Source organism: Pleurodeles waltl, chromosome 6, assembly GCF_031143425.1.
Source record: "Pleurodeles waltl isolate 20211129_DDA chromosome 6, aPleWal1.hap1.20221129, whole genome shotgun sequence".
Lineage (NCBI taxonomy): Eukaryota > Metazoa > Chordata > Amphibia > Caudata > Salamandridae > Pleurodeles > Pleurodeles waltl.
The window spans coordinates 312,888,340-312,912,992 of NC_090445.1; the positions used below are offsets into that span (position 1 = coordinate 312,888,340).

General features: G+C 44.3%; 1 protein-coding gene across 3 annotated transcripts; it reads left to right on the plus strand.

Moving 5' to 3' along the window:
- Nucleotides 1–4,459: 4,459 nt before the first annotated feature.
- On the plus strand, nt 4,460–24,234 carry PPP1R3E (protein phosphatase 1 regulatory subunit 3E). Of its 3 annotated transcripts, none has more exons than XM_069238117.1 (3): nt 4,460–4,626; nt 8,697–9,182; nt 21,262–24,234. In XM_069238117.1, the coding sequence occupies exons 2-3, from the start codon at nt 8,721–8,723 to the stop codon at nt 21,730–21,732; spliced, it is 933 nt and encodes a 310-aa protein (XP_069094218.1). In that variant the 5' UTR covers nt 4,460–4,626; nt 8,697–8,720; the 3' UTR covers nt 21,733–24,234. The 3 variants fall into 3 exon arrangements, with proteins under 3 accessions (XP_069094218.1, XP_069094217.1, XP_069094216.1); XM_069238116.1 differs by lacking the exon at nt 4,460–4,626 and adding an exon at nt 4,720–5,760; XM_069238115.1 differs by lacking the exon at nt 4,460–4,626 and adding an exon at nt 5,559–5,736.
- Nucleotides 24,235–24,653: the final 419 nt, after the last annotated feature.

Sequence of the window (24,653 nt, forward strand, 5' to 3'; positions counted from 1 at the left end):
AAAGCCAACAGCTCTTGCATAGGCGAGACATATTGGCTTTGCCAATGCTCGTTTACATCACTCTCTGACTTGGAACGAATTGCTGGCACTCATTGAATTTGTCAATACCTGCATATTTTTATTTGAACCACTGAAATTAATCATAAGTAAATCAATTGTTTTTGGTGCCATGTGGGAAGTGGAAGCTACTTGGAGTCTAAAAAATCTTTTGTAAGTTAGCTTGCAACTACGAAGAACAAAGCCTTGACTTAAAATGATATCTTCTCCTTTGACCTAAATTTGAGGCATTTGCTTCATTTAGAGTGTCCATTGAAAGCATCATCAACTACTACATCCCTTTCACACAGATTTCCGGCCCTCCCACAGCACAGAGACTGCTCTTCTGATTGTTATCGAAGAGCTCAGCTAGATATTGGATAAAGGACGCTCAGCTGCACAGATACTTTTAGATCCTGGTGCAACATCAAAACACAGTATCACACAAGATATTAGTTAAGCGACTAATGATTCTAATCATAGAATCCTCCTAACACCAAGCCTGCTGTAAAGAGTTTAGGTGTCTGGATTGACAGCAATCTATCTTTATATAAATATAGACAGTGACAGCCTGCTGTTTTGGCATGCTCAAAAGACTGAAGGAACTTCAGTGAAGCTTTCCAACCTCCACTCAGAGGGCAATCATTCATGCCCTCATTATGATGTCATGTTTCGATTTTGTCAATATACTATATACTAGTATCAGTAAGTCATCCAGAAAGAGTCTTCAGTTTGATCTAAAATATATCGGCGAGGCTACTTGGACATCTTCCTAAAACTCATTCAACTTCTGGTCAGCCTTTAAACATCACTGGCTCCCCCCAGGGAAACGGATCCAGTATAAGGTGCTCTGTGTCATGCTTTGAATTCAACTGATACTGCCCCTTCTTACCTGAAATGCCTTCAGACTAGACTTCTTCGATCTTCAGTTCATATTCTGGCCACCATACCATAGTTCAAATGGCACGATAAGGTGGCTGTTTCTTTAGTATATTTGGCCCGAGACTCTGTAACAACCTTCCATCTAATTTACGTTCCTTCAGTCACCTACTCACTGTCTGCAAACATCTCAAGACATGGTTGTTCTAATTTACCTTCTTGGACCAGTGTCTCCTACCATTGTTTTTGTCAAGCACACTGGGAACCCACATTTGGGGTAGCTATGTGTGATACAAATTCTATTAACATAACTTCAACCAATTATTAGTGATGGATTTGAATGGTTATCTCCATAGAGATCGAATATGTAGAGTCTGTTGAAATGACAAAGAAACTACTCAGCATTTGTTCCAAACTGTTACTGGAATACAAAATGAATTTATTTTACCTGACTTTGAGTATGAAGAATCCTGCAGAATGAGTTGACAGAAATTGTACAATTCACCAATAATAAATGCGATTGTCAATGTGTCTAACTTTGTACAAAATGTATTATATATTTCATATTTACTGGAATGTGTGTGAAATAAAGATGGATGTTGTGCGTGTGTTGGTGTTTTAGAGGTTAAATGAATTGGATAAACAAAGTAAACATTGATTTACAGTAAAGTGATTTTTCTTTCAACATTCATCACATAGTGGTACATGTGACCCTTCCCAATATAGATGAATCTCAGAAGAGGCGCACCGCTGGATTTCTTCGAATGTCTCTACTGAGGCACGTGGGTGCGTCAGTCACAGCACGGTCACGCTTATTTTCCAAGGATAAGTGCGTTAAAGGGCAATAACAGTTTTCTTAGCCTGCACAGGAAGAACATATTGAGTACGAAACAAAGGTGGAAAAGCAGAGATAGTAAAGCCGCTAACGGTGAGATCCAGTTTTACACATCTAAAGGGTTATTTCTCCCCTTCTGAGGTACTATTATTTTAGCTAAATATGTTACATTTTTTCCAGATTATTGTGTTGGCATGTTAGTGTACTCTTACGTCATGGTCTATTGTTGTTTCCTTTCCACTCCGGCACAGAACATGTCCCAACAACCAGCCTTTCTTTCTTCGCTAGAGGAAGCAAAGGTAGCCTGGTTGTGACCATGGAATGTTTGAGGCATGCATTTTCCATTGGTGGGAATACATTTCCATCAATTATCGAGGAAGCTACTTTGCTACATTATTTAGGGGTTGTGGTCGGGCAGACTTGTGACGCTGAGAGTGATTCCAGTTGTGCACACAGAGGGAGCACCGCAAACCCTTTCAGCGGATGTTAATATTGAAAAGACTCTTCGGACCAACAGTTGATATTGTGCTGTGAGAGACACGTGTTCGTCCTATGCACATGCACTAGAAGAACAGAAAGTAAAGGGGTTAGTTTTGTCTTGTGAGTTTTGGAATCCGATGGACTCGTATGAAAGATTATCTGGGAAATGAACCTACAACAAGTGGAACCAGGAGAGGCTGACAGTGAAAAATACATGTTTAAAGGAAACCGTTGATATTGCCATTGTGTTCTCTGCATTTCTGTGAGAGAGATGGAAACCGTGTTTAATTTGTAATGGAGCTGGAACCTTATGTTTTACTTTGGGGTGCTATTTGCCAGGGTCACTAAATACCAACTCAGTCTACTCTTGAATCTTCCTCATGCCTCTTTCCTTCACCGCCCTACATGCTCTGTCGCTTTGTCTCTCTATTCTATTCCCGTGTCTCCCTTTTTCACTGTTTTACTTTTTCTTTCTTCTTCGATCCCCCTTTACTGCCTTTCTCTCTCTTCTTCCGGGCTGATGATGAAGAATAAGTCTGGTTCCCCACAAATGAGTCCTAGTGCTCCCCACCTGCACAAATTAAGCACTTGAAAACGGGGTAAACGGATGAAGGGAGTGTAAATCTTGTAAGTGATGCAGCCATGAGTAATGATCTGAAGGCAGATAAATGAGGTAACAAAGGACATGTTTTTTATATCATAAACTGTTATTCTCGCAAGTAATACCGATCACATGACCCTGATTCGTGTTTGTAATGCAAGGAAGAGGCCACACGAGCGGACGCAGGAGACCTCATGCATGTCTTTAGAGGGGCGACGAAGGAAGAGGCGAATTAAGTTTGCAACCAATACAGGATGCAGAAGGTAGAGAATCTTCAGCAAACCATATGATGATGTTTTGTTTGACGCTGCAGACCTGCATGTGTTGGTGATCTAAGACTTTTTGTAAGATCTTCTGGGGAAACAAACGTGTATGAAGGTGGTGAGAAATAATGTTTTTGACACTGGGTGCTTGACATACACTTGAGGACAAGTGAACCAGTCTCTGAAAGTGGCTGTATGTAAATCGGAGCCTGTACATCACCCATGTAAGAGCCATTACTTCCATGTCCATCTTCCCAGATCCAGTCCTTACACATGAGATATCATCCACTTCTGGCAGGCCCTATTCCCTAGCCGACTCAAAATACTCCCCCCAACATGGCTGCCATTACCCAGGGGCCACTAGAAAGGGGAAGAAGTCAATCCATACATCCTGAAGTACAAAGCAAACCACAGAAAAATGAACCACATATTATCAATTCCCCTCACCCCCAGGCGGTGGGAGGAGGGCAATCCCAGGACTGAATCGGGGAAGACTTGGACCTGGAGTAATGCAGATTACCAGTAAGTAACTGAAGCATTAGACCCTGAACTGGACGAGCCTTAAGAGTGTTAAATAACAGAAACCATTGGGCCATTTGATGGCTTAGACCAGTGGACTACTTTAGACATGTCCTACACCTACCCCCAAATCATAATAGGAAATATTGTTGTTTAACAACTTGCTACGGTGTTTCGGTGATTTATGCAGCAATTTTTTGAAGTAACTGCTAATGCATCTTGTTTTCAAGAGCGATCTGGAATATTATAGTTGGACTTCTCACGAGCTGGTGAGGTTGTTCTTAAACAATGGGACGCCCGGAAGACAGAAATGTCAGGTAAGATTTGAAGAAGTAAGACCTGAGGATTTTAGGAAATGAGTATCACTGATAGTGACTTTGGAAGAGACCACCATTCTGACGTCACCAAATACCATTTGAAATAGGAATCGAGAAGTAAACCAGGAGGGAGAAGCGTTTTTGTACAATAACAGTGTTTCATTGTCTCGACATTCATAAGGTGCATGAGTGAAATCACTTCAGGGTCTGCGGTACAACTATAAAAAGCAATAAATGCTTTAAAAAGAAAAGTACCACAAGTGGTTGGAAAATGAGGGATAGTATAACAGTAAGTATTAAAATGGTGGAAACGAATTTTCCATTACTATCCTACCCACTTGATTCTCTGCCCTCGCCTGTGTCTTCGCTATACGCCTCTCTGCCCAGTGTCTCCCCCTGCCTGCCCCTCACCCTATATAACGTAATGGGGCGCCCCCCATAACAGTACGTGGGAGTGCTACCGTGTCTCTCAGGCAGCCCGCCTCACCTACGTGTTAACGCACTGAGCTGCGCGCCTCAGCCCACTTGAGAGGCGGTGGTCGCCTGCACTGCAGTGGCTGCCGGTGTCTAGTTCCGCCCGTTTCTCCCTCCCGTCCCGGCTCTCTCCGTCCTCCTGCTCCCTGCTTCTATTCCGAGTCGACCACATCTCCCCAAGCACAGGCGGAGAGTTTCCTCACACTCCACAGGTCGTGCCTGGTTAGTTCAGCTCAGGAGAGTGAATGTAACGCGTGCATTATTGATTACCTCAGGGGAAGTGCCGCCTGTGGCGGGGGGGGGGGGGGGGGGGGGGGGGGGTGCGAGGCGGCTCTCGCGTCCGGTGGGGTGAGTAGGGGTCTCTGCGCATTCAGACTGCAGCAAAGCGGCGGCTGCCGATGTGATGAACCGAGAGACTGGGAGAGCCGAGGTGGCCTTGGAACAGGAGGGTGGGAGGTGTCAGAGGCAGCGGTGCTGCGTGCGCTGGGGATTCCTCCTAACTTGCAGCTGTTGGGGTTCAATCGGTTGGGAGTCGTTTGAATTCAGGGGGTAAAACTCCTTGGAGAAAAGAATGATCCAATTCGTTATTACTAGAGATCGGTTGTTTGGCCGCAAAATCGATTATTATTAGAACCTTTCAATTATTGGCAGGCGAAGCAGTTATTGAAGCGTTGGGGGCGACTCGTTTACTTTAGAATCTGTTTTCTGATTGACACGTTATTTATTTCCCCGGATTCTGCGCCCTGTTGATAAATTAAGCCTTTCATTTCTGCGGCTGTCTGCTTGAGATGTGTGTATTCCACCGGCAGTTACACACGCATCCTTGCACTGACAGCTGAGGCAGCCTCCTGTCAGTTCCTGCCTGCAGCCCCCTCACTCCCTCTTGTATTGGCAGATGATGCATTGCTGCGGACTGCCTCTTGTATTATCAGACGAGTTAGGTCACGGTGTTCCTGTATACTCTCACCTTCATTGTAAACTGAGACCCTGCCTGCTGCACTAGGACCAGTCGATCGCCCCCTCAGTCCCTTACAATCTTCTGGTATTACCGTATAATACCAGACACCAGCGGCAGTTCTGAAGAGCCTGCAGAGCAACCGTTATGTGCCGCGGCAGCTCTTCTGGTCATTACGGTAATCCGTGCCCTTCACAGGGAGACGCAAAGAGTGTAGCGGCGACGAGCTTCACTGGGAGCGGAGGGACCTGAGCATCCGCGGGAAAGAGGCGAGAGGGTCGAGCACCGTTACTAAAGAGGCAGGTGAACATCACCAGTGAGAAGCCAAACACCATCATCGATGAGAAGAGTGGCGAGCACCAAACGCGAAGAAAGAGGTGAGCGTCTCCGGCGAAGGAGAGGTGAGCCCCGCCAGGAAAACGGGGAGACTGTGGGATTCATCAGCAAAAAGGTAAAACCGCCCAGTAGGATAGCGTGTTTAGAGTGATCAGCAGAGATGCCCCTCGCCAGGAGCTGACCATATTCAGGATGTGAGCATCACCAGAGCAGAGAGAGCATCATCACCGAGCGAAGGTGCGCATCGCTCGAGAACAGGTGGCCAGTCACTAGGAGAAGTGCAGAGGAGACAGGGGCGCATTCTTTCCCAAAGAAGGAAAGAGGGGATCAGAGAGCGAGACAAATATCATATCACTAGGAAAGCGGTAAGCCCCACCAGGGAGAGGTGGGCGGGGAACCTCACGAGGAAGCCAGCGGGGTTCCCCAGGGAGAGGAGAAGTGAGCACCATCATGTGCAAAAGAGAAGTGAGCTTCAGGGAAAAGAGATACTGGAGCATCGATAGCCTCATGAGGATCACTAGGAAGAGCTATACATTATCAGGCACCACCATGAAAGCATTGCGAATTAGCAAAGACAACGCGTGTGTGAGGCTCACCAAGAGAAGAGAGTAGAAGGTAAGCATCACTGGAGAGAAGTGAGCATCGCCATCATGAAAACGCTGACCAGGGAAGTATCTTGGTCAGTAAGATTGGGGGGATGTGAGCTTCAGATTTTGCAACAATAGCGTTGGCATAGAGTTACCATACATTCACTTAGATGCAGGGCATAAGGGGACATAAGGGGCAGTGGAAAGGGAGAGCAGTGTGGATTGTTAGTGATAAGTAAAACAAAATGTTTTGTAAAATAACCACAATTTTTTAAGAATTTCAAAACAGAGAGAAGAGAGAGAGAGAGAGAGACAGTGTGCGTGCCTATGTGTAAAACTCGTAGGTGAAATCCGACCTACACCTCATCATACCTGACTGAAAGGTCCCCGAAGGTACGCCACTGACGGTGCGCATAATTGTATAGAACGTACCGGTGGGCATCATTAGGAGAAGTTGACCATTATCAGGGTAGACAAAATGAGCACTAGGAGGAGAAAAGTAAACACCACCAGGAAGAAGGTGAGCATCATCAGCTGAGCAAGGGGTCTGAGCATCACCAGGAGATGGGGGAGCAGTGGGGACCATCAGGCGAGGAGAAAGGTGAGCCTGTTTGGCTAGAGGAAGAAAGTAGACATCATCAGGTGAAGATAGTTGTGAGCATCACCATAGGACGAAAGTAGGCCTCACCAGGGAGAAAAGAAATGTGGGAGAGATGAACATCATCAGGAGGGGGGAGAGAGTGGATAGAGTAATCCAAAGAAAAATGACCATCATCATGAGAGAAAAGAGTTAAAGAGGACCAGGATGGGACAGCATAACCCAGGGCTTTCAGTGGGGCGGGTCCTGCCGGATCTGAGACCCAGCAGTAATTAAACAAACTGACTTTGAAACGGGTCCTTATAAGGCTCTATATTTATATTCTTCACTTTTGAAGTAGAAACATTGAACAATATCTCAACAATAACTCCAAAAACTCTCAAGGTAGTCCTTGTTAGTGAAGAGGTTCCTTTTAGAATTTACAGAGTTTACTGCATCTTGTATTCCCTCAGGGTATGTGCTTTTTACAGAGTCTTTACTTTTTTCATGGAACATAATAAATCTTGTATAGTGCATGCTGTGAATTAAGTCCCCTGCAGGGGTCTGCGTGAAGTCAGGATGTACATGTGATGGGCACAATTTAGAGTTCTGGAGTTCAAGCTGAAGGCAGTGTGAGTTTCTCACAGAGCCTATCACTGGGTCTTAAAAGTGTTCAGACTACATGCTCATTCAGCCCTCACCCTCTATGCTGAGCGTTTAGAGCAGGGGTCAGTTATGTGCCAGTTGTAATTGTGGTAAAGTGTGAGAAGAAGGTACACTGCTGTTGAAATATGGACAGTGCCTATAGAAAATAAAATTCATGCTTACAGATAAGTCAGAGGGTTGTGTGTGAGGGATGATGGAGGAGATGAAAGGATATACATGCAAAAAGAGAAGAGTGTAAGTGACTCACAGAGTTAGTGATTCCAGAGGAAGGTGATGTGAAGGGAAAAATGGGAGTGACTCGGATACTCTGAAGACCACTTCCTTTTACATGGGCCTAAGTAATGTTTACTTCACAGTCTCATATTTTCAGCATTGAAACATTTTCAATTCCAATTATTCACTATTCACAAGAAAATCATTGTTGTTATTCATTTATTTGACACTGCCGAATATCATTGGAAAAGCCAATAGAGCTGGCTTCTTTTAAGCACGTCTGCTGTTGTGTTATATGTCTGGATGTGATATCGAAAAATTAACTGAGAAACCCCCAAATAGAGGTCAGGGGGCATGCTATGTGAAGCACAGGATTTTACTTGAGATGTTTTAAGCACATAGACCACAGCTCTTGGAAAGGATTCCTTGTTACACTTCATTTGCCACTTCCCTTTTTGAGAAACCTCAAATTTTACATCCCACTTAAATCACAGGCATTACAAGTAAGGGAGAGAGGTAAGCGTCATCAGAAAAAGAAAATACGTGTGTCTTATTAGTAAAATAGAGGTTGGAACATCATTAGGAGGAGTCAGTGGCCTGAAAATCGAAAGGAGAGTTGAGCCTCAGTAACATAGGACATAGGTTTGCATTCTGAAGAAAGGAAAGAGGTGAGCATCACCTGAAGAGGAGCGAAGTGAGTATCATATGGGAAGGAGACAGGTGAGCATCGTATGGAAAAGGTGAGAGATGGACACCATCAGGATAAAGATGCAAGTGAGTATTATCAGGAAAGGAGTGAGAGGAATGTCTTGAGAAGAGTGGAGGCATAACTAGGAGAGAATAGACCAGCCAAATCAGGACAGGAGAGCGGTGATAGAATGGCTCATTTTGGAGATTAGGAATACACCATGTGACCACTGTTTCCTTTCCCCTCTTAATAGTCTGTGCTCTCTTACAGACGGATATCCCAGCAGGCTCCACCATGTCTCGTGCCACCCCGCCTCCACGGAGTGACATCCCACGGAACCTCAGCTACATTGCTGGGCTGTATGAGCGGGCTTACTATCGTACAGCGCGGCCCAGCCTGGAAGAGGACGCTGAAGAGGAAGAGTCAGACGATGACTGTGTGGACAGTGATAGCCCAAAACGGGCTGGCTACAGTAGGGGTCGGGATGCCAAAACTGGACCTTCATCTCCCGGCACTCGCCGGAGGGCCCGCTCGGCACCTGCTGACCGTACTCGTGCTGAGGCAGCTGCACTGCGCAGTTGCAGCCCAAACACAAGAAAGACGGTGCGTTTCGCAGATTCCCTGGGTCTAGAGTTGGCCAACGTCCGCCTCTTCAGACAGTCTGACCTGCCCCGGATACCAGCTCATGTGCAAGCCAAGCTGTACCACGATGCCATTAGTCACTTCGGGCCTTGCCAGCTAGGCCTCTCTCTACAGGTATGCCACTCTCATATCACCACTGGAAATCCGTGAACATGATGCTGGGTGGGCAAGGGCAGTAGCACAAGCCTTTCCTAGGCCTAGCTAGTTATTTTATCCAACAATGGTTCTTCAGCGTCGGATCTTTCATAGATAGTTGTACCTTTTATTATTCCATCAATAATTCAGTCCCGTACACATAACAGTGGCAAGATCAATGTATGATTCATAACATATAAAATACGTTTAAAATTCATACAATAGTTGCCTTATCATATTTCCTTTAAAAAAAGTTCGCATAGTCGACAAAGCGTAGGCCATTTGTCCATTTTCCAATGCTGAATTTCTTTCAACTAATTAGTGAGTATCATGCACACATAATAAATAACAGTCGTCTGTCATTGACTAATTTGTATGTTTTATACTTCAAAATATAGTTCCTGAATACTATCTGCACAAATCTAATGAAAGTGAGTTAAATTGGCAATATATGAATTCGTGCTGCTCCCACATTCCTTACATAGCTGTAATAGTACATTAACCAAATAAACAACTCACTTTTGAATAATATCCATAACAGCTCGTTATTTGCTATAATTTCTCAGGAAGTACTGAACGATCACTCACAGAGTCCTTTAAGTAATGTCCCTCGGTGGCAAGGGCAGGGCTCTGCCTTAAAATTAACACTTTTTTTATTTATCTGAAACAGTGGTTCTTGTCAAACAGATTATGTATATTTTCTAAAAATAGCCCAACGGTCCTTACTGGAGTTCCTGAATGTTGTTTTCATTTAGCCGCTTGTCATAAGAATCTCTGCCCTGGAGAGTTCATTTAAATAAGGGCGAGCCTGTCTGAAATTGGTTATGTGCCTCGAACTCTCCACCGCAGTGATCAGTCAACTAATATTATTTATTGTGATCGTACAGCAATCGCACAGCTGCTTTATTGGGTGAGCCCCCTTACCCTTACTTGGAGTCATGACTGGGGTGTCACGCTCCTTGTAAGTATGTTTTTTTTTTACTATATACTGAGTGGTGAACTCACATGGGTGTTGTTGGTTCCTTGCTTTCATCAGGTATCCTTATTATATGGTGGTCCTGATGAGACCCACCTCTTCTTTTAGAGTGTCGAAACGCCGTTGACTGTAATTAAGTGAACCTAATAATGTAACCCTTTGGAACCAATTGGGTTACACTGACTGGACTATTGGTGAATTTAAGTCACGTTTGTGTAAAGTATAGGAAACCTGGACTTGAAATGTGGTGAATGTTTGTGGTTTTTAAAAAAAATAGCACTTGTGGGTTCTGGTTTGCGCTGGGCACCTAACTTTGCTATTCCATACTTCAAGGTTTTGATACTTTTGGCTTTTGTATTTTGTCATGTGAATACATTTCCTTTTGAATTATAAAGGGGTTATATCTCCTTTTTCAGAAAACTATTCTCTGTTGTGTGGTTGGGCTATTTTTTAATCAAATATACAAATACTGTTTGACAAGAACCACTGTTTCAGATACAAATTGAATGGCCCAGACTTTTTGCTGTGTCTTATGTAAATTAAAATGAACACTGCAATGTTAACTTCTGCAATTCATAGACATAATTTTTTTATGCTTAGTCTTCAGTTTGCCAAGGACATCATGGAAAATACAAAGACTGGCTCTCAGTGAGTATCTCACATTGCCTTGAAGCACAATAATGTGATTAGTCTGGCCTCATCTTGCACTATGTGTAAGGAAAGCACCAGCTAGGAATAGGTCCCTTGTCTGTACAACTCAACACCATATCTTAACCTATCCTTATCCAACACCGCCACACGAACGGAATCTGTAATCCAGCAATTTCATGGATCAGCTCATTCCTCTCTGGATGTATCCAAATAGTTAGTTTTGCTCTGTTTACATCCTCTGCCTCAAAATTGATCTTCAACATCCCTTAAGGGTCTTCGTTGATCCCCACATCTTCACATTCTACATAACACCACTCACCAGTATGATCCACGCTCATGGGCTCAGCATCATCTCATACGCAGACTACCCCCAGTTTATTCTCTCCCTTTCAAATCACATCCCAAACACCCAAATGGATTTCATTAGCTGCTTGTCTAAGATCGCGGACTGCGTGAGGACCAATTGCTGATTGTCAACAGCAACAAAACAGAAGTGGTCATATTCAGAAATGACACACCCGCTGTCCTCGTAATAGTGACCTCCCCTCCCCCCCAAACTGGGGCCGACTCCTAGTCTGCCTAACTTGGCTAGGAAATTAGGCATCATGATGGACAATGAACTTTTGATCATGAACCATGTCAGCTCGGTCTCCTCTGTCTGCTTCCACACACTCAAGGCTCTTAATAAGGTTTTCAAATGGCTGTCAGTGGACACTCATAGGTCCGTCACACAAGCTTTGGTCACCAGCAGACTGGACTATGGCAACACATTGTATGTCAGCATCACCTCTCAACTCACCAGAGCGCTCTAAGTCATACAGAACGCAGCTGCAAGACCCACTCTCAAGCTGCCACACCCATACTTACTCATATATCCACTGCACTGCATTGTCTCCCTATCCTCAAACGTGCCCTCTTCAAGCTGCTCGCACACCTACAAAGCACCACACAACAAAGGCCTAGCTTACCTCAACAGCTGCATCCAGCTTCACACACCGACCAAACGCCTAAACTCGGCTAACCTTTTCTTCGCTCTCATCCCCCACATCCACCATGCCAGAGCCAGGGGCTGTGCCTTCTTCTACCTTTCCCCCAAATCCTGTAATGGCCCCTGCCTTGTCAGAGCTGCAAGCCCCAGCTTTGAGTTCAACAAAAAACTGAAAGCCTCTCTCTTCCAACAGGCCACAGAATAGTGTACATCTCATTCTCAGGCACTAGGATACCATCCTGGGTGACATGCATGCCATACAAAGTAACATAACATAACATACCTCAAGGACCAAAACTTAGCAGATTGTTTGAGTGACACACAGGAGAGAAAACAAACAAAAGGATTCTATGAAGCCTCTGTACTATAAAATAAACCAGAAAGACGAGAAAACACAATACCCACTCGAGCATGACTCATAAAATATCTCATAGTTGCAGTCTGTTAGGTCAGATGCAGTATCGCACACTTATAAAATGCAGCAGTCTCCTGCAGCTTACAGTCACAAGTATAAGCAGAGCACAGCAGGTCAGCTAATAGTGGTAAACATGGTTGGACAAAGGGCAGTACTGAGAGGTCACTTAACTTTTGCTCCAGAAACAATCCTATCCTCCTGTGTTTCTTATACTGCTCAAATAGATCTTGCTCCTCCCTGATATCTGTTTAGCAGGTGAAATTCCCTGATCCACCATGTATCTATAGTCTGTGTTGATGGATTCATCAGTTGTATGTGATGTGGGGACAGATAGGTTGCATGCAGATAGTTGACCTGGATCATACGAAGCTATGAGGACATCACCAGTTCCCTAGGGTACAGGCATGCCTCCCTCCAATCATCATCATCCAGCTCAATTTTTTCCTCTGAAGAGAAGGGAAACCATCGGGAGCATTGATAATCAAGGGCATAATCACAGATACAGGTCCCTTAACCAGGTGTCCCACGAGGATTTTAGCCTCGAGCGGGTTGAAGTCAGGGAGTTGGGTGTCCAGTGGGAGATGAGCCCGTGGAGCATGCTGTAATTGAAAGAAACTGAAAATATGTAGGGGGGATAAAGCATAGTGCTGTCTCAATTCTTGGTAGGACATCAGGGTTCCCCTGTGGTGGATATCTCTCAGGTACGTAATTCCAATCTGATTCCACTGGGCAAAGCCTTTGAGGCTCGAGACTTGGTGAAGCCAGGTGCCCTGCCATGGGGGAGTCAACTTCGTCGGGCAGCAGTCCCATTGGATAAGGTGAAGTGCTGCTGTCCAGCACAGTACCACCACACGATTACAGGATGGTGCCGTTAGGGCATTCGGCCTCTGTAGAACAAGTCAAAAAACCCTTCAAACCCAGAAGATGATACTCCAGGTGGTAGTCAGGGTCATCCTAACCCCCTGCAAACCATTAATTTATGGCCACCAAATGTGCAGCTAAAAGTAGCTATATATATCAGATATGCCAAGGCCACCATTGAAGGGAGATTTCTGTGCTGACTTGAGTGCCACGTGGTGGCTCTTACCTGCCCATATGAAGGGCGTCAATTTTGAGGTCAGGGAATAGAACCACCCCTGGGGGACTGGATTAGGAAATTTTGCCAGAATGTATAAATACCGGGGGAGGCACTTAATTTTAAAGACTACAATGCATTGCTTAGGGCTAAGAGGTAAATGGCTCCATCTGTGCAGGTCCTTGTCCAGAGTTGAGGCCAGGGGTTGAAAGTTAAGGGACCAGGTCTAATCTGGGAGCCATGATATATCAATCCCCACCAATTTCACCAGTCACCTCCAACAATAGGAACTTACGTGCATTAACTTGTAGACCGGAGAACCCTCCATAGATAAGCAGGATCTCCATGCCCTGGGGGCCTGAGGCTGGGCAGTCACTGATGAAAAGAAGAATATCATCAGCATATAGGGCTATGCAATCTTCAAATCCCCCTTCCTGTCCCAAGCCTATCCGTAGAGGTCCAGTAAGTGGGGCATCATAATAGAGTGGTATCTTTTGTAATGTTCAATAGGGAAACCATCTGGACCGGAGGACTTCCCCGACTGGAGTTCGGATATAGGGCCTGATTACAACTTTGGAGGAGGTGTTAATCCGTCCCAAAAGTGACAGATATACCACCAGCCGTATTACGAGTTCCATAGGATATAATGGACTCGTAATACGGCTGGTGGTATATCCGTCACTTTTGGGACGGATTAACACCTTCCTCCAAAGTTGTAATTAGGCCCATAGCCTGGTCTACCTCTTCAGTCTTTGAAGGGTGCTCCAACTCATCAGCCAGAGAGCTGAAGGTAGAGGTATGTTCCAGAGAAGGGGTCTCTCGGTCTCGGGGGTGGGTGGGGGAGAGGTAGGTGCGCATCTCATATAGGTCTCGATAAAAGGCAGCGAATTGGTAGGTCTTCCTGGAGATTACCAGGAAAATCACTGACAGCAGGCACGATTCTAGTAGAGATATTGTGCGTCGCTATCCAGTATAAAACCTTACCAGATTTATCTTCTGATTCATATACCAGTTGGGTCGAGGCCCTCCAGTGCTGTCTTTTCATTCTCCATGGAGACCTGTCTCAATTTGGATCATGTTATTGCTAGCAGGTGGTGGACTTCATCTGTACTGGAGCCGTGTACTTGGCATTCCAAGGTGAGGATTCCGGCCGTTAGATCTGCTACTTGTGCTTGTTGCACGGATTCACTCCGTCACATATAGCACTTGAGCAATCCTCTCAGGGTGGGTTTACCCTCTGCCCGCAAAGTTGCCATCAAGGGTAAAGAGCCCACATTAGTCTGAAAGAAGGCTCACAGTTCCTTCTCTATGAAGGGGACACACTCTGAATCCATTAGATGCCACGCACTAAACCTCCAAAGTGGCTATTAGGTATGCGGTTGTGCACCATACTCAGTAAAGATGGGGCACAATTGGATATACGGCGCAGGAGGATCCGTATGGGCCGTAATGACAAGAGAACAGCAGAAGGCAACTAGATAAGATCATCTGAGATTCTGTATTGTAGGCTGCAGACTGATGTGTATAAGACCATTGCGAATGATTCCACGAAATCGCATGCATTGCATAGAATCCATGAAATCTGCCCAAATGACCATAATCGTGAAGGGCATCTGCCGCCCAGGATGTAGGATGTCGGGGGTGCCCCGCAAGGGATCAGGAACCGCATTAAAGTCCCTGCCTATAAGGGTAGTCCCGGTGGGAGGGCTACTATTAGGGACCGGAGGACCTGTAAGGTGGGTTGCTGGAGCTGTGGAGGGACATAGCAGGAGATAAAATTATAGTGTCGGGCAGCCATATGTCCCTCAATCCCCACATATCTCCCCTGAGGATCTTCATTTGCCCTGATTACTGTCAGTGGAAGGGTTCTGTGTAAGAGGAGTGCGACTCATCTTGAACCTCTGGCGAAGCCTAAGTAGAAGACTCTGTCATACCCAAAGCAGCCTAGAAAAAGGCATTGAGAATCTAGAAGGTGTATCTCCTGAAGTAGGACCACATCAGATCTATACCGCCTGATATAGCGCAGTACTGTAGATCTCTTAAGACAGTCTAGGAGACTATTTACATTCCAAGAGATGATCTTAATCATCCAGGAGGGTGGTGCGATATATGTGCGGTAGTCGGTAACTGGTCAGTGAATGAGGTAGTCAGCGCATGGCAACCCAGAGCATAGTCCAGGAGGAAAAAAGGTCACAGTGGAGAGCTCGCAGATCGAATACCTTAAAAGTAAAAAAGGACACACAAAATAACAATCCCACGGAAAACAATATAGTCCCCCCGTTAACTCCCCACACTCCATACTTCCTCCTCTGAAGCATCTGTCACCCATAAATAGAACATGAAATACAAAACTCAGAGGAATTTCAATGGCAGTGTCAGTCACCCATTGGTTGGATCTGACAGCAATACAGTGACTGACAGAAATATAGTGACTAACTAAAAAATGAAAGCCTAAATTTAGATGCCATACATATGGTTACTAAAACAATACAAGACTAAGACATTTGCATGTAGTGAATACAACCCTCCCATATGTCCCCCCACAGCCAGAGAGTCAGGCCTTGAGGTACATGATACCACTCTGGGTGTCCATAGTCAAGTCTTGTTCCATTGTAGGCCCCCATTTCTGCTCAGACATAACGCTGGGGAAGGGGGGACTAAGCCAACGAGTCGAGCACACTGTCTGGGGAGCCGAATAGTTTCAGGGTCGCTGTGAGAGTCTCATCAAGCTCCATATTAGCTAGATTCTTCACCACAGTGTGTGTTCTTGTTGAGGTCCAGGGCCTGAAGTGCTTTCTTTGGGCCCCCGGGTGGGGAGTGGCAGGGAGCAGTCCCATGCCCCAGATCCACTCGATCTCCCAGTTCTGCAGGGCATATTGGTCACCTCTCTGCAGCCCAATCCCTGGCCTGCTTCGAGGTGCCAAAGAAATGGGTTTGAAGTGGGGCGGAAAGAGAAGCATATAGCAAAAGTCAAGAGCACAAACTTTCTGTTTAACTTTCTCCAAAGGAGTGCAGTTTCTGTTGGACCACCTAAGTGTAATTCGGGAAATGTCAGAGATCTGGTTGGTTCTGAACTTCTCGTAGGATGGTGTCTCAGAGGTTAAGGAGTTACAGTATCACCAGACGAGGTGGGGTCTTCCTGGTCAGGGCCCGGTGTGCCCTATCAAATACAAAACAGCTGGATAGTTCGCCTGCTGGGAAACAGGATCAGAACCAGCTTTCAAGAAGTCCGCTCAGCCCTGAGCCTTCCAACTCTTCAGGAAGCCCCACAAGGTGCAAATTGTTACGCCTAGAGCATTTTTCAGCACCCTCGTCGCTCTTTTCTAGGCTAGCTACTGTGGGTATTAGTTTTGACACTTTGCGCTTAAGTGTAAAAATGTTGTCTTAATTCGTGAAGATCCGTGTCTCAGTTTCAGTCACTCTTTCTGCAGCTTTGCACACAAAAGTGAAAGGTCCACATGAAGACGGTCTACTTTGGTTTCAACCGCCTCCAGTGAGTTCTGGATTGCCTTCAGGATTGTTCCTAGGTCTGTAGTAGATTGAGCCAGGGCGGCAGAGTGGGAAGCTTCCATGGTCTCTTTGATGTCTGATGTCAGAACATGTCGAACCATATACTGGTCTATTTTAGTCTGAGCTGCCATAGGTGAAGGAGGCTTACCACATCCCATCGTCAGATAGGCCCTGACCAAGGATGATAGAAAGTAGGGTCGTTGGGGATGGGCCCGCTTGCCCCAGGGCAGCACGAGAAGCCCGCCACAGTGAGGTTCAGGTCCTCGGAAGCAAGTCCACAGTGATACACCAGCTGGTCAGAGAGAGAAGAGGGCCCTCAGGCGGGACTGGTAGGAGGGTCCAGTAGCACTGATCCGCTTGCCACGGGGCAGCATGAGTAGTTGGCAGTACTTGGCAAGGAGCCATGGAGCCCTGGAGAGGAGAGCCAGAGCAGAGAGTTGGATGGTCGACCTAAGTCGCTGCAAGTCTCACACCTCCCCGGGCTCTCTCTAGCCTCGGCAATGCGATAATGTCTCGATTACACAGTGTTGATAGCACACCTCCAGGGGAATCGGCTTGCAGAAGGCACAATTAGGGTTCCACACGGTTGAAGCAACAGAATGCTTAGTTCATGGCTTGATCATGGTGAACATTTCCTAGATATACCGGTGGCGCACCTTACCTGAAGGAGGATTTGATCAGATACAGGGATCAGTGCAATATCATATGAACCTTTGAGGCACGAACGTTAACCTCGTTGCTCCTGTAAATGGTCCTGCACACAAGGCAGCCAAGCACCAGTGATGTGCCTCAAATCCAGCAGTTGTTATTCCCAATGCAGTGACAGTCTGTGTTTGAGGGTCCAGTCAAACTCCCTCCTTCAAAGTCACAAACAGGTGGAGAGGTCCTGAAGCACCATGATTACCCCAAGGCCAAGGGAACTCGACAAGGTGTTCCAGCCAACACGAGGTCTAGACGGTATTGTGCACGTGAGCAGGGCCTGCCGCAGTCGCACCGAGAGGTTGCGTGAGCTTGAGAGCAGGCGCTTAGGTTGCTGTATGGGATGGTATAAACCTCTCTTGTGATCCAGGATGTGTCAGGCGCCCTTAGCTGTCACCTTGGGCCCAGTTGTGGCACCACTGCCTGCAAGTCGTCTTTGTTGGAGCCAGCTGCAATTTCACCAAGGCAGGAATTCTTATTGGCCCCTTATAGGGAGGCCATGATGGCTATTTCCATCTCTCTCGAAGTCCTCCACACTCCTGTTGTGTCACTGGGGTGCGTGTGGAAACTGTAGACTCGTAGTTGAGCAATGCTGGGTCTGTCATCTGCCTCAGGTCGGCATGCAGGATGTGGGAAGCGTGGCCGTGATGAGTAGAGCAAAGGTCATGCAGTATTAGGAGGTCGCTGGGGGCTTGGGTGTGTCCTGAAATAGGAGAGTACACATGGGGAATGGATTACAGTTGACCAGGATCCACTTAGCCAATGAGGTGCAACATACCATTTGGGATTGTGGGTGCCGCCTGCTTCTGAATATCTAAAAGGCAGGGGAGGAGGCCTCCAGGCCACTCCCACCCCCTTTGCTGGTGTTGGAAGTTCCCCAGGTTCTATACCCATCTCCGCCCAAGGAAAAGCAAATGTGCTGACTGGCCCATGCCCACAATACAGAGCTGGAAATCACCGTAAGCCTATGCGGGACCAGGATGTCTCCCATTCGAGGGCACTGGGACTACAGCTACATGTAGGCCACACCATGAGGCTGCTCCAGGCAACAGAGACATTTCACAGCGACCGCCATCATGTCGCTCTGGATTCACACAGCTCCAGTTACGTGCTGCAGTGCCTCTCATACAGCAGATAGGGCACTAAAAAGGGGGCCACTTCATGTGAGGCAAGGTTCAGGGGAGCACTGGAGGGGGTCAGTACGGCTCTGTCAGGCAGGATGAAGCAGGATTAAACTCAGGTGACAGGAGCACTATTAAAGCTCCACCGCTATGTTGGCCACCTAGGTCACACCCCTCACCACCACCAAATTTATAGTTTAGAGGTTTGCATTATTTCTGATGGCTTAGCATCACCACTGGTGGTAATACTCTTGCTTTGAACCCAGCACAAACGGAAATGGTGTTGAAGGGGCCACTCAGTTAAGGACCATCTATCCAACATCCTTACTACTTGCACCTTTTCTTTCAGGACCACCATTGAAACTATGGCATCTCTGGTAGTCACCCACATGCTGCAAGATCACTCCTAGCACATTAGTAGGGGACAGTGACCTTCAATTGGTGGTACAGTTCCTGGACTCACATATGTGACAACAGTTCTGCCGCTCCATACCTTCCCTCCAAAACGGCTCTTGCCATATGTCTTTCTCTGCTTTCCATATCCAGTCTGTGAGGATCTGATTAGGAAGCCATAGCACCTTATCTTAGAGTGTCTGGGCTGCTATGTCAGGAGATAGAAAGAAAGCCTATATGTTAGGATCGCATGGCTCCTGTTAGGTGAGAGTAAAGAAAGAGTAGCCACACACAGCTCTGCCAATTATTCCTACCTCTAACATAACTATAGTCTGTGTTTTGGAAAAAACCTAGAATGTTTGAAAAGTATCACAGAAAAACAAACAGCTTGCTAAATGTTTTTTTTCTTTGTTTCCTCCTCTCTCTATCTTTTCTCCCATCCCGCCGCATACACTCTATCTCCCAATCACTGTTTCACTCCATTCCCTTTTCCTAATCTTCTTTTCTCTTTTTTTCTTCCCGCTTTCTCTTTCACCCTTTCACCTCACTTATTACGTCTTCCTATTCTTCTTCACCCTTCCCTTACTAACTTTCTACCTTATTTCCCACACTTTTTGCCTTCATTCCTTCTCCATCCTCTACCTTTGCCCCACTCTTTGTTCTTTTCTATTTTCCATCTTTCCTTCTTCTCTTACATCCCACCCTCCCTTCTTCCCCTTGTTCAATGTCTTTTTTCCTTTCTTCTTCCTTTGTTCCCTTTCCCTTTCTCCTACTTTATCATAATCCCTTTGTATCCCATGTCTCCCTCCCACCTTTTTTCTTATAACTTTCTCCATTATCATTTCACCTTTCACCCTTTGAATCGCCTTAACTTCCATTCTCTGCCCTCTTTTCCCTTGCACTTCCCTCTCTTTTCCGCTATTACACCTTTCCCCTCCTTGTTTTATTTCTTTTTTTGACTTTCTTCTTCTTTGACTCACTTCATTCTTTTCTCCATTGCTCCTTGCTCCCTTTTCTTTTTTACAATCTTTCCTTTGCCTTATCTCTCCTCTTTACTGCTACACTCTCTTGTTTCCTGCAAACTCTCTTGTGCATGCTCTCTCCCCCTCTCTCTCTGTGTACACACACAAATATATGTGCATACATATAAATATATACATATTTGTTTATATATGTTTATGTACATATATTTATATACACACAACTACTACTTTCCTTATTTCACTGTGTTTTCTACCGTTCTTCCTCCTGTCTTCCTTTGCCCACTATTACTTCCTTCTTTTTTCTTGCTGCCTCCACTTTGGACCTTTCATTTTTGCTGTCCTGCTTCACTTATTCCGTTATTTGTTTCCATTGTCCTCTACTTGTTCCCTTCCTCTTTTCATGTATTAATTTACCTATTCTAACCTGTGCCGCCACCCTTCATTTCTTTTTATATTTGTATTTCTTTCCTTCCCAATTTGCCTCTTTACCTTCTTTTCAACCCTACTTTCCTTCCCCTTGCTTAATTATGTCTTCCGTTCTTCTTTATTTTCTTCCTCTTTTCTGTCTTACCATTCTATCTTCCTCCCTTACTTTCTTTTCTCCTCCAATACATCTTTTCTCTTATTTCCTCATGTCCTCTGTTTATTCTCCCATTCGTTCCACCTTTCCTTTTTTCTTTTCTATCATCCCCCTTCCCTCCTCCCTTTATTCATCTATGCATTCTCCCTTTCTTGTTTCCTTCATTCCTTCTTGCCTATCCTATTACTTCCTAACTTTATTACCTGCTTGCTCACATCCTTATCTCTATCTTCCTCTTCATTCCACACTGTTACCACAATCATAATTCCCCTGCATTTCCTGCCCTCGCTTCCCTTTGTTTCCTTCCCCATTATTTTCCTTCTATTACTCTCCATCATGCCTTCCTTACTTTTCTCATTCTGTTTTCTCCTTCCCTTTTCCCTTGCCTATTTTCATTCTCTATCTTTATTGTGCTTGTTTCTCCCTGTTTCCCCTTCCTATCTCTGTCTCTGTTTCCTCTTTTGATTTTCCCTCCCCTCTATTCCTGTCTCAATTCCACCTACATTTCCCCATTTCCCTCCTTGACAAATATATCTGTCCAAATCCCCTCTCTATTTCTTCTCCACTCCTCTGAATTTGATCTATTATTACTCCTTGCCCCCTCAACGTTATCTCACTCCATTTGTCTCCCATTGCCTTCCTTTCCACTCCTGCTTGACTTCCTTAGGACCCAGCTCCCCGCTCAGTGGGCACCCTTGTGCCCACGTTCCCTGATCCAGGCTTGGACCCATGTTTCGTGGAGCGGGTGTGTGCTCAGAAGGTGTGCCTAGAGAGCGCCCGTGTTGAGAGTTTCTTCATCTCAGGCTGGGTGCGTGTGCTGAATATGGCCTTTGAAAAGCAGGTTGGTGTACGCTACACTACAGACAACTGGACCACACATCACGATGCTCGCGCAGCCTATGTGCCTCGACCTGCATATGTCGGTGTCCCTCCTCCGCGTACTGACCGCTTCACATTCCGCTTGCCACTCCCTGTTTGCCTTGGCCCTGATGGTTCCATGCAGTTTGCCATCTGCTACCAAGTAGGTGCTGCTGAATATTGGGACAACAATGGCGGTTCCAACTACAGCATACGTGCCCAGGGCAGTGAACCATCACCACCCAGAGGAACTGAAAATGGTTGGGTGCACTTTATTTAGGCCCTTGGAAAGCCATGTGATGGAACTTAAGTGGAGGGATTGTATCCCTCTCTAAACACCTTGCTTACTTAAATGTGGCCCATTTCATGGACTAAGGGAATGTGCAAGAAACAGAAGAAATATTGTCTTGATTGACCTTCTTGCCTAGAGAACTCTATCTGTTTTGAAACTTACCAGAAATATGGAGTTGTGATCTCAGAGTTATTTCTCACATGCCTGATTTGTCTGGAGTCCAAGTCAGAAAAGAACCAGTTGGTCTTAGTGTAAGAAAATATTCTGGCTGTTGAGTCTATTTGCTAAGATTTGAAGCTGAACAACTCTATAGGTTTTGCAAATTTGATTAACACTCCTGATGGATTAAGAAAGAGGTGAGGAAAGAGCATGAAAGAGGAGCATATGTGGCGGTTATTAATGATAGTTAGACAACAGGTAGAATTTTGCCAGAGCCTGGTCTGAGTTTGGAGTGAGTTTCATTACTGCCATTACAAGGGGCAAAACCATAATACAATTGGAAAAGAAAAATAGAAAAAGACATGTCAACGGAGAACAAAGCATGCAGATAATTAAAATAAAGGATACAAAGGAAGAGAGGCAAAAGATGCTTAATGGTTTCAAAAATAAAGACTGGGCTAAAAACAAAGATGGATGTAGAAAGACTGCTGGTGAAATATATGGAAAGTTGGTTACCAGTCAATCTCAGTCTGCTGTGTTTCTATGAATTGCATTTCTGTTTTTTTCTATTCTCACTCATTCTGTGTTTACCGACATACATGCTGTTTCTATGATTTTTTCTGTCTTGCATTTTCTTAGTTTTCTCTTTCAACAAGATTCATCATTGTCTCTTTCTTCAATTGACAAACTCTACTTCTCTTTGCCTTTTACGTTACTGTCTCGCCATTCTCCTTATTCCTCTCACCTTTTTCTTATTCCCCATACTTACTCTTCTTACTTTTTCAAACTCTCACCTTGTACCTGAAAATACCTTCATAAATCATAAGATGCCTGACATATTTAACAAGTATTTGATGAGAAAAAGTACTTTGTGTCATATTGAAGAAACCTATGAGAAATATGAAAGGGTGTTGAGTGATCTAATAAGTTTTGAAAACATGTGATATGCTTTTGAATGGTATGGAAAGGTTTGTGATTTTTCTGAATAGTCCTTCTGTCATCAAAAGCAGCATTGGCACTGATTAATATAGGGTTTATCTGAGATGTCCTCCATTTATCAGAAAAATCATTGATTTACCAGCTACACCCTCAGTTTGTCCAAGAAATCAAGGATTTCTAATAAACATTATTGAGATATCTGAGAAATCTTCAATTTTTAAGACATAGTGGATTTTCTTTCGTCTTAATTGTTTCAAAAGATGTTATTGAAACATCGTTGATTTATAATAGATTTCATTGATTTAGTCATTATCATAGGAAAAGTCATTTAAGAATTCATTGACGTCAAATGCTTATCTCAAATGTCATTGATTTATCTTATGGGTTCATAATGTATTGGAGAATTCATTCACTGTTCTGACTGATCTGAGAAGGCCTTGAGTCATCATTTAAGTCATTTATTTATTAGTCATGTCCTTATGTTAATAAATCCTTGATTAACCTGAGTTCTTAATTTATTTGGAAATTTCTTGAAGTATGCTCTGAATGCAACTAAAATGTTATTTTTTATTAATCAACAAACTAATGTATTTGTTAGACAAGCCTTTGATTCTTCTTGGGTTAACCTGCTTTGTCTGAAAAGCAATGTATACATCAGAAACATCACTAATGTATTTAAATGTGCTAAATTTATCCAAGAGGTAAATAATCCAATGATATTATTGATAATTTATTCCCAGAAGTACTTGATTTATCAGTGGTTTGAATTTTAAATATTCTGTTTGTAACAAATCATTCATCCTCATATTATCTGAAATATCACAGAAGTCTTGATTAATCAGAGAAATATTGAAATAACTGAGCAGAATGTGAACTATCGTAAGATGCCTTGAGACCTATGAAAAGCCTCTAAATGATACATAAAAGGTTATTTATTAATATGAAGACTTAGGGCCTGATTATGACCTTGGTGGATGGGATACTCTGTCACAAATGTGACGGATCTCCTGTCCGCTGTATTACAAGTTCCATTATATCCCATGGAACTTGTAAAACGGCGGATGGGATATCCTTCATGCTTATGATAGAGTATCCCATCCACCACGGTCGTAATCGGGCCCTTAATCTATATGAATACTACTGGTGAGATGTTTATAAAAAGTTCTTAAGATACATGTAAACTGTTGGAGCTATCTAAAAAGGTGGTTCTTATATAAGAAATACCCTATGGTTACAGGAAAAGTCTTTGAGTTATAGGGACAGTCATTGTCATACTTGTAATGTATTATTAGAAAGGTTTAAAATAGATGACAAGTCATTGAAATATACCAAAAGTCCTTGTGTGTATGAACTGACCTTAAATTCCATTAAATGTCCTTGTGATATATTTATAAAAAAATTCTGTTGTGTTTGAAAAGTTCTTATATTCATTGAGCTGTACGAAAATTCACAGTGGCATGTTTTTGACAAGTGTCTGAGATACATGAAAGGTCATTAAGATATAAGAACATTCTCTGAGTTGTTTGAAAGATTCATGAGTTATGTGAAATACCCCTGAGATTTATGAAGAGTAATTGTATAAGTTATTTAGAAATTCCTTCAGTTACATGAAGAGCCCTGAAATATTGGGTATGTGTGTGTTATATGAATAATTCTTGGAAGGTTCTTTAAGATACAAAACAGTGAAATCACTGAGCTATGATATACTCCAAAACACAACAAATGGGATAACAAAATTGTTTATTTGTACACTTCTGTGACTGAACTAAACAACTTGTCAACTATTTTTAAAAACTCTAATGACAACTTCA

What these genes read in the sequence shown, in the direction of transcription:
- PPP1R3E (XM_069238117.1), top strand. Translation starts at nt 8,721, where the DNA reads ATGTCTCGTGCCACCCCGCCTCCACGGAGTGACATCCCACGGAACCTC. An exon ending in AGCTAGGCCTCTCTCTACAG is followed by an intron (nt 9,183 to 21,261) that starts GTATGCCACTCT and finishes TGACTTCCTTAG; the next exon opens with GACCCAGCTCCCCGCTCAGT.